The sequence below is a fragment of the Nicotiana tomentosiformis genome, chromosome 9 (genome assembly GCF_000390325.3).
Source record: "Nicotiana tomentosiformis chromosome 9, ASM39032v3, whole genome shotgun sequence".
Classification (NCBI taxonomy): domain Eukaryota; kingdom Viridiplantae; phylum Streptophyta; class Magnoliopsida; order Solanales; family Solanaceae; genus Nicotiana; species Nicotiana tomentosiformis.
Window position 1 is genome coordinate 2,817,919 of NC_090820.1, and position 13,109 is coordinate 2,831,027.

General features: G+C 36.4%; 1 protein-coding gene and 1 pseudogene across 2 annotated transcripts in view; both read left to right on the forward strand.

Moving 5' to 3' along the window:
• LOC104086216 (putative late blight resistance protein homolog R1A-3) overlaps nucleotides 1-11,657 on the forward strand; it is a 59,966-nt gene extending 48,309 nt beyond the window's left edge. Inside the window, exons 1-4 of one of the 2 annotated variants that reach the window (XM_033653407.2) lie at nucleotides 1,654-1,731; nucleotides 2,586-2,643; nucleotides 8,262-9,178; nucleotides 9,362-11,657. In XM_033653407.2, the coding sequence (XP_033509298.2) occupies nucleotides 8,289-9,178; nucleotides 9,362-11,642 (3,171 nt within the window). In that variant the 5' untranslated portion in view covers nucleotides 1,654-1,731; nucleotides 2,586-2,643; nucleotides 8,262-8,288 and the 3' untranslated portion in view covers nucleotides 11,643-11,657. Of the gene's footprint in view, nucleotides 1-1,653; nucleotides 1,732-2,585; nucleotides 2,644-8,261; nucleotides 9,179-9,361 lie in introns of those variants that run through there. The other variant, XM_070186047.1, reaches the window with a different exon arrangement.
• Nucleotides 1-13,109, forward strand: part of LOC104099122 (putative late blight resistance protein homolog R1A-3) — a 54,736-nt pseudogene that overhangs the window by 39,979 nt on the left and 1,648 nt on the right.

The following is a 13,109-nucleotide window of genomic DNA, read 5'->3' on the forward strand; positions in this document are numbered from 1 at the left end:
TTAGTTAATAAGAATAAACTATTAAAGTGAACTATATATAAAAATAAAAATATTTTTGGTATTTTTTAAATATTATAAAAAAGGTAGAGAAAACTATGTTCAAGTAATGGTAAAAATTAAAATACTAATAAGTTTAAATAAATAAAAAAGGATAAAAATAAAAAGATATATAATAAGAGAAGAAATATTATAAAACTATTTTTTGTGTTTTTAAACTTAGGTTTTAAAATAAAAATTAAAAGTTGACTGAAATTCTATTAAAATGAAAATAAGTAAATATTTTTAAAATACTGCTTTTAAAAGTTGCGCGGGTCAAAAATTACGTGCTTACAAAAGTATCCGCTAACTGATTTTCAGTATTAACAAATTCTAACACGACATCTCCTTTAGCAACATGATCTCGTATAAAATGATGCTTAATCTCAATATGGGTAGCCCTAGAATGATGTACAGAATTTTTTGATAAACAAATAACACTGGTATTATCACACATAATAGGAACAAAATTAAGACATAAATCATAATCTAACAGTTGATGCATGATCTATAGTACTTGTGTACAGCAGTTGTCTACTGCCAAATATTCCGCCTCCGTGGTAGATAGGGCCACACAACTTTGTTTCTTGCTGTGCCAGGATATAAGAGATTTTCCAAGTAATAGGCGCGTTCCACTTGTGCTTTTTCTATCAAGTTTATCTCTTGCAAAATCTGCATCCGAAAAGCCTTTGAGATCAAAACTTTCATACCATAAACCGTAGTCGACTGTCCCTATCAAATATATGATAATACGTTTAACAACAGTCAGGTAAGATTCATTAGGAGCTGACTGGTATCTAGCACATTTGCAAGCACTAAACATGGAAGGCCAAAGTTAACGGACAGAAGTAAGAAAAATATGACAAATCTTGTCTTAAACTACAAAATCATATTGGAATTATATCTAGTTAAACTGCTGCCTTACTCGGGGTTCAGTTCAGGGAGCTACAAAACACACAACACAACTCTGAGAAACCACAGAGGAATAGTAATTCGGACAAAGTTTCTTTTTTTGAAAGATGGTTTTGGCGTAACCGGTAAAGTTGTTGTCACGTGACCAGGAGGTCACGCGTTCGAGCCGTAGAAATAACCTCTTGCAAAAATACAGAGTAAGGTCGGTTACAATAGATCCGTGTGGTCCAGCCCTTCTTCGGACCCCACGCACAGCGAGAGCTTAGTGCACCGGGCTGTCCTTGTTTTTAAAAAATTAATCATCGGAAAAAGCAATTCGTGAGCTCTACTACTTTGTATATTAACCAATGCAACCATTCACTTAGAAGGCCATTGGAAATGGATTATAACCTGAAGATTAGCTGTCTCTCTGTATTAATAATATACAAAGCCATGTTATTTATTATTCATTAAAAATACAACCATTGACTTTGGAAGGCCAATAGGGAATGGATTCTAACCTGCCAATTATCTGTCTATCTGCACTAATAATATGATAGCACATGTTATTCATTAAAAACTGCAACCAATAACTTTTAGTAACATTTGGATCCAGTCCATATATATTAAACATAATTTTGGTTGAACCATAATTATTTATCCACTAATCTTGTTAGAGTATGCATGCTAATTTGAAGAGGCCCTAAAGAGAGAAATCTTTCCTCCTTTCTACTGATATTAATCTTTTCTTGTTATAGTTGTCATAAGTAGTTTTCTCTTACTGCAAACTTTGGTCTTTATCAGGTATATTTCAATAATTTTTTTCTAATCTCACTTGATCCGTTAAATTCGAAAACCTTATTATTTATTTTGTTGATCTGATCATTTCTGTGAGTAATTTTCATTTTTTTACGCCCCGAATCATCTTTTTTATCTTTTCTTTGGTGGAACCTGCTTTGAATTTTAAATATAGTTATCAATAGAGGCGAACCCAAAATATAAGTTCATGGGTGCATTTTTTCACTAAACCAGAATCTGTTTTGTATATAAGGTGTCATACTGCTACTGATAATAGATTACTATTTTCTAAATACATGTATACATAAAAATTTTGCCGAAACAATGACCCATTTCTCTATAACATAGGTCCGCTTCTGGTTATCAACTCCTTTTTTTCTCTTTTAGGATTGGAACAGAAATTAGAGATACAAAATAGGTAAAACATCAAGACTACTCTTCACGCTTGCTTCACTGTAAGTCTGAATATGAACTTTAAATTGTTTTCTTTCTTGTCGAAATCTTTAAGTTTGTTTAATTTGCAATCTAAAAGTCTAGTTCTCATATACTCCACAACTATTAATCTCTTCAGCTATCAAGAAAGGTGAATTCGTTTGAGTCATAATTTACTGCCATATTTCCCAAGTTTTTTTGTTTTTTTTTTCAAAATCATAATTATATACCTTAAACTTTATTAAGCATCACTTGATATGTTGTATCTGAAAACCCTTGGACCATATTTTTGGTTAGATTATATCGGAAGATTTTGATCTTTTTTTCTTTTTTGATATGATCAATTCTTCCACATTTTTTTAAAAAAAAAAACTTTTCTCTGTTGGAACCTTAGTTAGAATACTTATCAACTCTTTTGCTCCTTTTAGGAATGGATCAGAAATTGAAGATACAAAACAGAAAAAAGAAAAGGCAAAGAAGACAAAGGTACTCTTCACACTCAATATTGAAAGGCTTAAAAGATTTTAATCGCATTTTGCATTTACCATGGTAACAGCTGCTCCCTCCCCAATTTACATGACACTTTTTGCTTTCCGAGATTCGAATTTCTTAATTTAATCGTGTATTTGGATATATAGCCTGTTTGGCCAAACTTCGAAAATCAAACTTATTTTGAGAAGTGTTTTTTCTCAAAAGTAATTTTCTCGAAAGTACTTCTCTGAGAATCAGTTTATGTTTGGCTAATTAATTTGAAAAATACTAGTAGCATTTACTGTTTGGCTAAGCTTTTAAAAAGTGCTTCTAAGTGTATTTTTCTCAAAGTGCTTTTCTAAAAAGTGCTTTTGGAGAGAAGCTACTTTTTTCTGATTCTCTAAAACTGCTTCTGCTTCTCTTCAAAAGCACTTTTGTTTCTTTCAAAAGTTTGGCCAAATACTTTAACTTTGAAAAAAAATGCTTTTAGATTTGGAGAAGCTTGGCCAAACAAGCTAATAGAATCTTGAAGTTTTTTGAATTTTTTTTTACATATTTTGAAACTAAGTAAAAAGTGCTATAAGTCACAATAATTAATAATTCAAAGTACTTAGAAAGCATATGAGAATTTTGCGGTCAAAGAATAACTCGTTTGACTCTCGAAATTTGAAAATCGAAATGTAAATTGGGATGGAGGGAGTACTATTAAGTATTACTCTGTCACGACCCAAAATTCACACATGTCGTGATTGTATCTATCTCAGTACTAGGCAAGCCGACAACATCAATAACCCACATTTTTCTTTTAAGTTTGAAAACATAATAATTTGAATTTAATAAAAGACCTCACAATTTCAGATATAAATACACTCCCAAAATCTGGCGTCACTGAGTACATCAGCATCTATATATACATTACAAGTTTGAAAAATACGGTCTATAATAATATGAGACCAAATACAATCAACAAAAGGATAGTGAAGGAGAGACAAGGTCTCTAAAACATGGCAGCTACCTCTAAATCTTAAAAAAAAAACTAACTGTGTAAAAGAATCAATACTCGTTGTGTCCGGGATCACTTGAATCTGCACACGAAGTGCAGGGTGTAGTATGAGTACAACCAACTCAGCAACTAACAATAATAAATAAAGAACTGAAAGTAGTGACGAGCTACACAGCTAAGTCCTAGTACAATACTTTCCAACATAAAAAGGCAGGCATGCTTTCAAGTTCGATATTTAAAACTCCACAAGAATTTCATATCAAATTTGACTGAAACAGAGATAATGTCTTTCAGAGTTTTCCAAAAAAACAGTGATATATGACAGCTGAAATGCAACAATAATGGAATCAATGCATCCTCTCAGAGTAACAGTCACTCAGTCCTCTCATGCACTCCAACCTCACAGTCACTCTTTCCTCTCAGTCACTCATTCCTCTCAATCACTCAGCGCTCGGCACTCGCACTCAGCAGGTACTTGCGCTCACTGAGGGTGTGTACAGACTCTGGAGGTGCTCCTTGTGCCTAAGCTCTATATCAAGCCAATCATAACATATAACAATGAAACATACTACGACGCGCAGGTCGATCCCATAAATATCCTCACAATTAGGCCCTCAGCCTCACTTAGTCATCAAGCTCTCAAGTCTCTCAGGCTCAATATGTCATCAAAAATCAGCCCAAAAATGAGAATATGATGTATCAATAAATAGCAAACAGAGACTGAGATGTGATATAAAATGAATGAACATGACTGAGTGTGAAATTACAATTTGAACATATAATTCAACCACATAAATGACCCCAGTGGGTACCAATAATAACAGCATATGCCTAAGTATGATTTTTAATATATGAGTTTCAACTCAATTTGCTCTAACACGTAGAGAATGTACGGATATCAATTGTGCATGCTCTTTCTGGCTACGTGAGTACACCAGGATATCATCAATAAATACTATAATAAAATAATCAAGATATGGCTGGAACACACTATTAATCAAGTGCATAAATATTGTTGGGGCGTTGGTCAGCCCAAAAGACATCACAAGGAATTCATAGTGGCCATAACGAGTCCTGAACGCCATTTTTAGAATATCTGAATCCCGAATTTTTAACTGGTGATACCCAGATCTCAAATCAATTTTGGAGAACACCCTCGCTACCTGAAGATGGTCAAATAAATTATCAATACGTGACAAGGAATATTTATTCTTAATTGTAACTTTGTTCAACTGCTTGTAATCAATGCACATTCGCATAGTACTATCTTTCTTTTTCACAAACAGAACCAGTGCACCCCAAGATGACACACTAGGCCTAATAAACCCCTTTTCAAGAAGTTCCTAAAGTTGCTCTTTTAATTCTTTCAACTCAGCTGGTGTCATACGATACGAGGGAATAGAAATGGGCTGGGTGCCCGGCACCAAGTCAATACCGAAATTAATATCCCTATCGGGTGGCATACCCGGCAGGTCTGCAGGAAATACATCTGGAAAGTCTCGCACTACTGGTACTGAATCAATAGTAGGAGTACCTGCATCAACATCTATCACAAAGGCCAAATATGACAAATATCCCTTCCCAGCCATATATTGGGCCTTCAAATAAGAAATTACCCTACTAGGAACATAATCTAGAGAACCTCTCCCTTCAACAATTGGCAACTCCGACATTGTCAATGTCACGGTTTTTGCGTGATAATCTAGAATAGCATGATATAGACACAACCAATCAATACCCAGGATTACGTTAAAATCAACCATACTGAGTAATAAAAGATCTACTCTGGTATCCAGTTCCCTAATAGTTACCACACACGACCGATACACACAGTCCACAATAATAGTATCGCCCACTGGCGTAGATACACGAACAGATGAAATTAAGGACTCACGGGGCATATCCATATAATGAGCAAAGTACGATGATACATATGAATAAGTGGAACCATAATCAAATAATATAGAAGCCTCCCTGTGGCACACTGAAATAATACTTGTGATCACTGCATCTAAGGTAACAACATCTGGCCTGGCTAGGAAAAACATAGAATCGGGCCTGACCGCCACCTGATCGGCCTCCCCCTCAATGCATCCTCTCAGAGTAACAGTCACTCAGTACTCCTATTCACTCCAACCTCAGAGTCACTCATTCCTCCCAATCACCTAGCACTCGACACTCGCACTCAGTAGGTACCTACACTCAGTGGGGGTGTGTACAGACTCCGGAGGGGCTCCCTCAGCCCAAGCACTATATCAAGCCAATCATGGCAAATAAGAACGAAACATGCTGTGGCGCGCAACTCGATCCCATAAATATCCTCACAATTAGGCCCTCAGCTTCACTCAGTCATCAACCTCTCCAGTCTCTCGGGCTCAAGATGTCATGAAAATCAGCCTAAAAATGATAATATGATGTATCAATAAATAGCAAGAGAGACTTAGATATGATATAAAATGAATGAACATGACTGAGTGTGAAATTACAATTTGAACATATAATTCAACCACAAAAATGACCCCAATGGGTACCAATAATAACATCATATGCCTAAGCATGATTTTTAATACGAGTTTCAACTCAATTTGCTCTAACATGTAGAGAATGTACGGATATCAACAGATTATTCAACTACACAGTTTCATGGAATTGACCAAGTCAGAATTTCTATGGTGCACGCCCACATGCCCGTCACCTAGCATGTGCGTCACCTCAAAACCAATCACATAACACATAATCCGGGGTTTCATACCCTCAAGACCAAATTTAGAACTGTTATTTACCTCAAATCGTGTAATTCCGCTATGCCTTTGCCTCGTGAATTGGCCACCAAACGCCTAGAATCTAGCAACAAACAATTTGATTCAGTCAATAAAATTTATTGGAATTAATTCCATAAGAAAAATACTAATTTTCCAACAAAATTCGAAATTTAGCTCAAAAATTGCTCTTGGGGCCCACGTCTCGGAACCCGACAAAAGTTATAAAATATGAAAGCCCATTCAACCACGAGTCTAACCATACCATTTTTACCAAAATTTGACCTCAACTCAACCTCCAAATCCTCAAATATTATTTTCAAATCCCTAAATTAAAATCACCGATTTACACCTCAAAAACATGTAATCTAGTCGGATTATTCGATAATAATTCAATATTATGAAGTAGAAATGATCACAAGTGACTTACCTCAAGATTTCCCGTGATTTCTCGCTCAAAAATTGCCTCACCCGCTTTTGGAAATGTCAAATATGGCAAAATTTTTCGAACCCTTCTGTTTTGTACACTGCCCAGTGTTTTCACACCTGCGGCTCATTAAGCCGCTTCTGCGACCAAGATGCCGCTTTTGCGGACACGCTTCTGCGGTCTTGCCCAGCTCCCCTCACCCCCGCTTCTATGACTTTTGAGTCGCTTCTGCGGACCTTGCGCACCTGTGATACCCATAGCGCTTCTGCGATCTCGCACCTACGAGCCAAGTTCCGCAGGTGTGATTGCACTAGAAGGCAGAAACTTCAGATTTCCCCTAAGTCCAAATTTGATCCGTTAACCACCCGAAACTCACCCGAGGCACCCGGGACCTCAACCAAATATACCAGCAAGTCCTAAAACATCATACGAACTTAGTCGAGTCTTCAAATCACATTAAACAACGCTAAAAACACGAATCAAACATAAATTAAAACCTAATGAACTTTAAAACTTCCAATTTCTACAAACGATGCCGAAACCTATAAAATCACGTCCGATTGACCTCAAATTTAGCACACAAGTCATAAATGACATAACAGACCTATTCAAATTTTCAGAATCGGATTCCGACCCCGATATAAAAAAGTCAACCCCCTGGTCAAAACTTTTCAAAAATTCCACTTTCGCCATTTCAAGCCTAATTCTGCTACGGACCTCCAAATAATTTTTCGGACACGCTCCTAAGTCCAAATCACCATACGGAGCTATTGAAATCATCAAAATTCAAATCCGAGATCGTTTACACATAAGTCAATATTCGATCAGCTTTTCCAACATAAGTTTTTAATTATGAGACTAAGTGTCTCATTTCACTCTGAAATTCTTCCGGACCCGAACCAACTAACCTGGTAAGTCATAGAAGAACTGAAAAGCATAAATTGAGCATTAAATGGGGGGACGGGGTTATAATACTCAAAACGATCTGCCGGGTCGTTACATAGGAGTAATTATTTTTGTCGTGACAGCATGTGGATCTCACCTCCATCAGGTGAGACTGGTCGGGTTTTTTTTTTTTGGGCGGGGGGGGGGGGGGGGGGGGGATAAATGACAACAAATAGTAAAGTCCAGGGTAATTAAACCTGCTAAGTTCAGAAGGAGGTAATTGAGATAAAAAATAGTTCAGGTGTGCACTGAACGGGGTTCCGAGATATTCTGTCAAATAGTTCTATACGCTAAATATGGAAGAAAATAAGTTCACGTGGTACTTAAAATCACATGGGAGGTATGTATTACAAATCAAACATAAAATGAGTTTTTTTACAGGAGATGCATAATCTTTCACAAGTAGCTTGTCACAATAGATACCGAAAGATATGAACAAAAATGCTGCTCTTTATAAAACTAATATTCCAAGAGATTGGTGAACTTGCAGGAATTACAGGAGGTGGCTCAAAATGACATTGAGGATATGTTAGATCACCTAAGAAGGATCAAGAAAGGAGGTGATCTGAATAGCGTCAAGATTGATCAAATTGAGACACTTGAAATGGAGCTAAGATTTTTGAGAACTTTTCTTGAATACCATCATGTTCTTTTACCTGATTCATTTGTCAATATTGCAAAGAAGGTCCAATTGGTTGGGGAAATGATTCAATCAGTTTTTGCTGGTAATACTGATGGATGCAAAACTAACCTTAATGTGGAAAGGCTAGCATCACATTTGCTGAAATTCATTGAAGGTAAAACCAGTTCAAGGTTCAATTATGAGCTGGATGATTCCTATCTGTTAGAATATATGGATTACCTCGACAAGAATCTAAATGATGCACCGAGGTATCTAGTCAAGTCTGACCCTTTTTTGAGGAAAGGACTCAAAATCCTTCAAAAGACAGATCGATTTTTGAAGCAGGTGATATTCATTCAAAAGAAAATGAAGTTTCTGAGATACTTATATGGCACAGAAATAAATGGTCACATTGACCATGAGAAGCGAAAAAGATTGGAGATCCAAATGCAACTCGTCGCTGACAATGTGGTACAATTCTGTGCTACTCTTTGGACTAATGAAATTGATGGAGATGATACATCTAATATCGAGAATAAGCCTTCTTATCTGATATGCCTGGTTGTGCTAGTGGAGCTGGAAATAAAGACGATTTTTCGTGGTGAACTAAAGGCTTCAAAGTTTAGTCACTCAACAACTTTCAAAACCCAGAAATTGCCAAAAGGTTTTTCACATCATCTCCATAGTCTTCTGGTATATCTCAGAGAAAAAAAGCTTGGGAACTTTCCTAGTAATGTATCTGCTCAAAACATTGATGCGGCAATAGAGTTGTTGTTGGATTCTCTCAATGATGTGTCAAATAGTGCTACTAATTGTAAGATGTTGAATGAGGTCTTGGAAAAGGTGGGAGATCTTGTGGGTGATGTTCTATGTGTAATTCATAGATCTATAATCAAAGATAAGACTAGAAAGATAAATCTTTGCTCGGTACAGATATTGAAGAAAACTGAAAATCTAAAGGCACAAGTACTAGAGAGGTACTACAAATTGTTAAAATTCACTCCATCTCAGTTTCCCACAGCTGGTGGATTGAGCTTTCTGGATTCTCTTTTAAGGAAATTGAATGAGATGTTGAAATCTGAATCAGGTTTGGACCTCAAAATGAAGTCTCGTATTGGTATTTTAGAGAAAGAGCTTTCATCTCTAACATTTGTTTTCAGAGATGTCACAAAGGTGCAGCATGAACATGATATTCTTAAAGATCATCGGCAGCGTACCATCAATTTGGCATATGAAGCTGAAATTGCCATTGACTCTATTCTTGTTCAGTATAATGCTCTTTGGCATTCTTTTTGCTCACTTCCTGCAATCATAAAAGAGATCACGCATATTCGTACTGAGGTGACCAAGATTTGGTCGGAGAACCTTGCTCGCTGGCCTTCCTCTGTTGTTGAGCCATCTAAACATCTCCCAACTCAACCTAGCAATCTTATGAATGGCGAGGAGATAGTTGGCTTTGAGAATGACACAAAAAGAATAATTCAGCATCTGATTCGAGGAACAAATGAGCTAGATGTCATCCCAATTGTTGGGATGGGGGGACAAGGTAAAACAACTTTTGCTAGAAGGTTGTATAATAATGACATTATTGCTTCTTATTTTGATGTTCGAGCATGGTGCATCATTTCCCAAACATATAAGCGGAGAGAGCTATTACAAGATATTTTCAGTCAAGTTACCGGTTCCAAGTACAAGGGAGATAAGGATGACATTCTTGCCGACATGTTGAGGAAAAGCTTAATGGGAAAGAGATATCTCATTGTCTTGGATGATATGTGGGATGGTATGGCATGGGATGACTTAAGCCTTTGTTTCCCTGATTTTGTAAATAGAAGCAGAACTGTAGTTACAACTCGACTTGAGGAAGTAGGTAAGCAGGTCAAGCACCATACTGATCCTTATTCTCTTCCATTCCTCACACCAGATGAGAGTTACAAATTGTTGCAGAAAAAGGTGTTTCAACAGGAAGATTTCCCGACTGAACTACAAGATGTGAGTCAAGCAATTGCTGAAAGATGCAAAGGATTGCCTCTAGCTGTTATATTGGCAGCTGGAATAATTCAAACAAAGAAAATGGAAGAATCTTGGTGGCATGAGGTTAAAGATGCTCTATTTTCCTATCTTGATGGTGAGACTAAAGACTATGGTCGGGCAACTATGCAGTTAAGTTATGATAAGTTAGCTGATTATTTAAAGCCTTGCCTACTTTACATGGGGATGTTTCCGGAGGACGAAAGGATCCCAGTGTCTAAATTGATAAGTTTATGGATCGCGGAAGGGTTCGTACAGAACATTGAATCTAGGAGATTAATGGAAGAGGCAGCTGAAGGTTACTTGATGGATCTCATTAGCAGTAATGTGGTAATGGTTGCAAAGAGAAGATATAACGGTAAAGTCAAATACTGCCAGGTTCATGATGTAATTCTTCACTTTTGCTTGAAAAGGAGTAGAGAGGAAAAGTTTATGCTGGCCCTAAAGCATTATAGACAATTTGAAGCTTCCCATTGGAGGGAAAACCGACTGAGATTTGATATAATGGATGACGATGAATTGAAGCCCAAGTTTGGATTGCTGGGCTCCGAAACACGGAAGCCTTTCCACCTAGCCTTGAGGTCACTGATTTGGATCAATCGAAGACAATTTTCGGATTGGGATTCCTTCTACCTTCAGTGTAGTAAATTCAGGCTTCTTAAGGTCTTGGATTTAAGTTCAAATAGAGTGGATCATATTTCATCAGCTACATTTCATCCGCTAATTCACCTCAGGTACTTTGCAGTTTTCGTAGAATATATTGATTTTCAATATCTGCCCCGTCTAGAAACTTTAATTGTCAAGTGTTCAGTGGGTCCAGCGTTACCAGTGATTTTTTGGAAAATGGAAAAATTAAGGCATGTTATGATTTCTAGTATGAAATTTGATTTGGAGAAGAATAAGCAGGGGATCTTTGAAGAATCCTCTAAATTGGAAAATTTGAGGATATTAAGGAAAGTTGAAATTGAAGATGGTGATGCTGATATCGTGCATGTCTTATTACAGGGGTGTCCTAATCTTCAAGAACTTGACATCGAATATTCTGCAGAGATTTGTCCCAAATTGGAGAATCTTACCCAGCTTCAAATACTTCGCCTTTCCTTTTGGAGGTTCATAGTTGTATCAAAGTTACACTTGCCTTCAAATTTAAAGAAGTTGGTACTAAAAGGGACATATATAGAAAGCGCCATTTCCTCCATTCAAATACTGGCTGCTGGGAAGAATTAGGTCATCTTCTTCTTTTTTCTGTTTCACTTCTAATGTTAGCACCTTGGCAAATTACCTTTTGATTGACTTACTAATAATGTCCATTTCTTTTTTTGTATTATCTCAAAATCATGCTTTCACAGTTGTGCTGATTTTTAAGTAATGCACTGTAGATCATAAATTACCTGGCCAAATTCTAATGCGCTACCTGGACTCTGATAAGAAGATATTTGTACTAATTAACTACTCTTTTTCATACTGGTCTTGTATGCGATAATTAATGCCATGGGCTAAAATTGATTACATGACACCTCTAAACCTGCATATTTGATGATTAGTGACTACTTGAAAGATTAGAAGCAGTTAACAGCTCTTTTGTTTCTTCTGTTGATGTTGGGACTAATGTCAGATATGTTGAGCAATAGCAGTTTTGCACAGTTAATTAACATATATAGGAACGGTCATATATACTTAACTAACAGATAGAAAATGCTTCTTTACTAACTATATACGCATGATAAATGTGTTTCATTTGTTAGAATGTTCCCATGTCTTTATTGTTACAATTACTCCTATCTGATTCTTGAGTCATATTAGCTATTCAGAAAATTCCATTATCAACTAGTAGTACCAAATATTACTAACTTTCCCTCTTAAAATTCTTGATGATAGCGCGCACTTTGCTCAAAAGTTTGGATGATATTGTTTGTCCACTTAAGAGCATCAAGACTACATTGACCTTGCTGGGAGCTTGGGGTCATGGAGTATTTGATATGGTTTGACCGCGTGCATTTTCATGTTTTCTACAGTCCAGTCATCCGATGACAGTGTTCTAATGAATCAAGAAAACTTGTTTGGCATTTCTTTATTCAAAGAAATGATCTCCACTATTGGCTTGCATTCCCAGTTTGCGATCATGTGGAGTGTTTTCTTTCTCAGTTGTAAAACTGTTTGCATATTTCCTGTTCTGTTCTTCTTGTATTTGCTTAATTGTGTCATTTCTCGCACAAGTTGTGTTGCTTTCAATTGTCTAACTATCATATTTTTGTTGAAAGACATGTACTATTCCAACCAAATAAAGTGTTTGTCTTCTCTTAATTGTTTGTCTGCACCATTATACTCTTCATGTCAAGCTGACATACATTATCCATGACTATTTTTTTCTCATTTAGTAGCTACAGGCCCTATAGGACTAACTTCTGTATTTAATTACTTCATTCTTCTGATTTAGGCATACAGAAAATTCAGTATATAAGTAAAAGTTTAAGTAATACTCCCTTCGTCCCAATTTATGTGAAGGTGTAGAGTCACACGAATCCTTCTTTGATTGCGATCCTTTCACGTGCGGTTTTTGATCCATACTTATCTCATCTGCATGCTCTAATGTGCAACAATATTCTTAATACAGAAATAATAGGACTATCTCTAGCATATGTGAGTCAGGACCTTGTCATAAAAACATGGTATTACAACAACAATAACGACCCA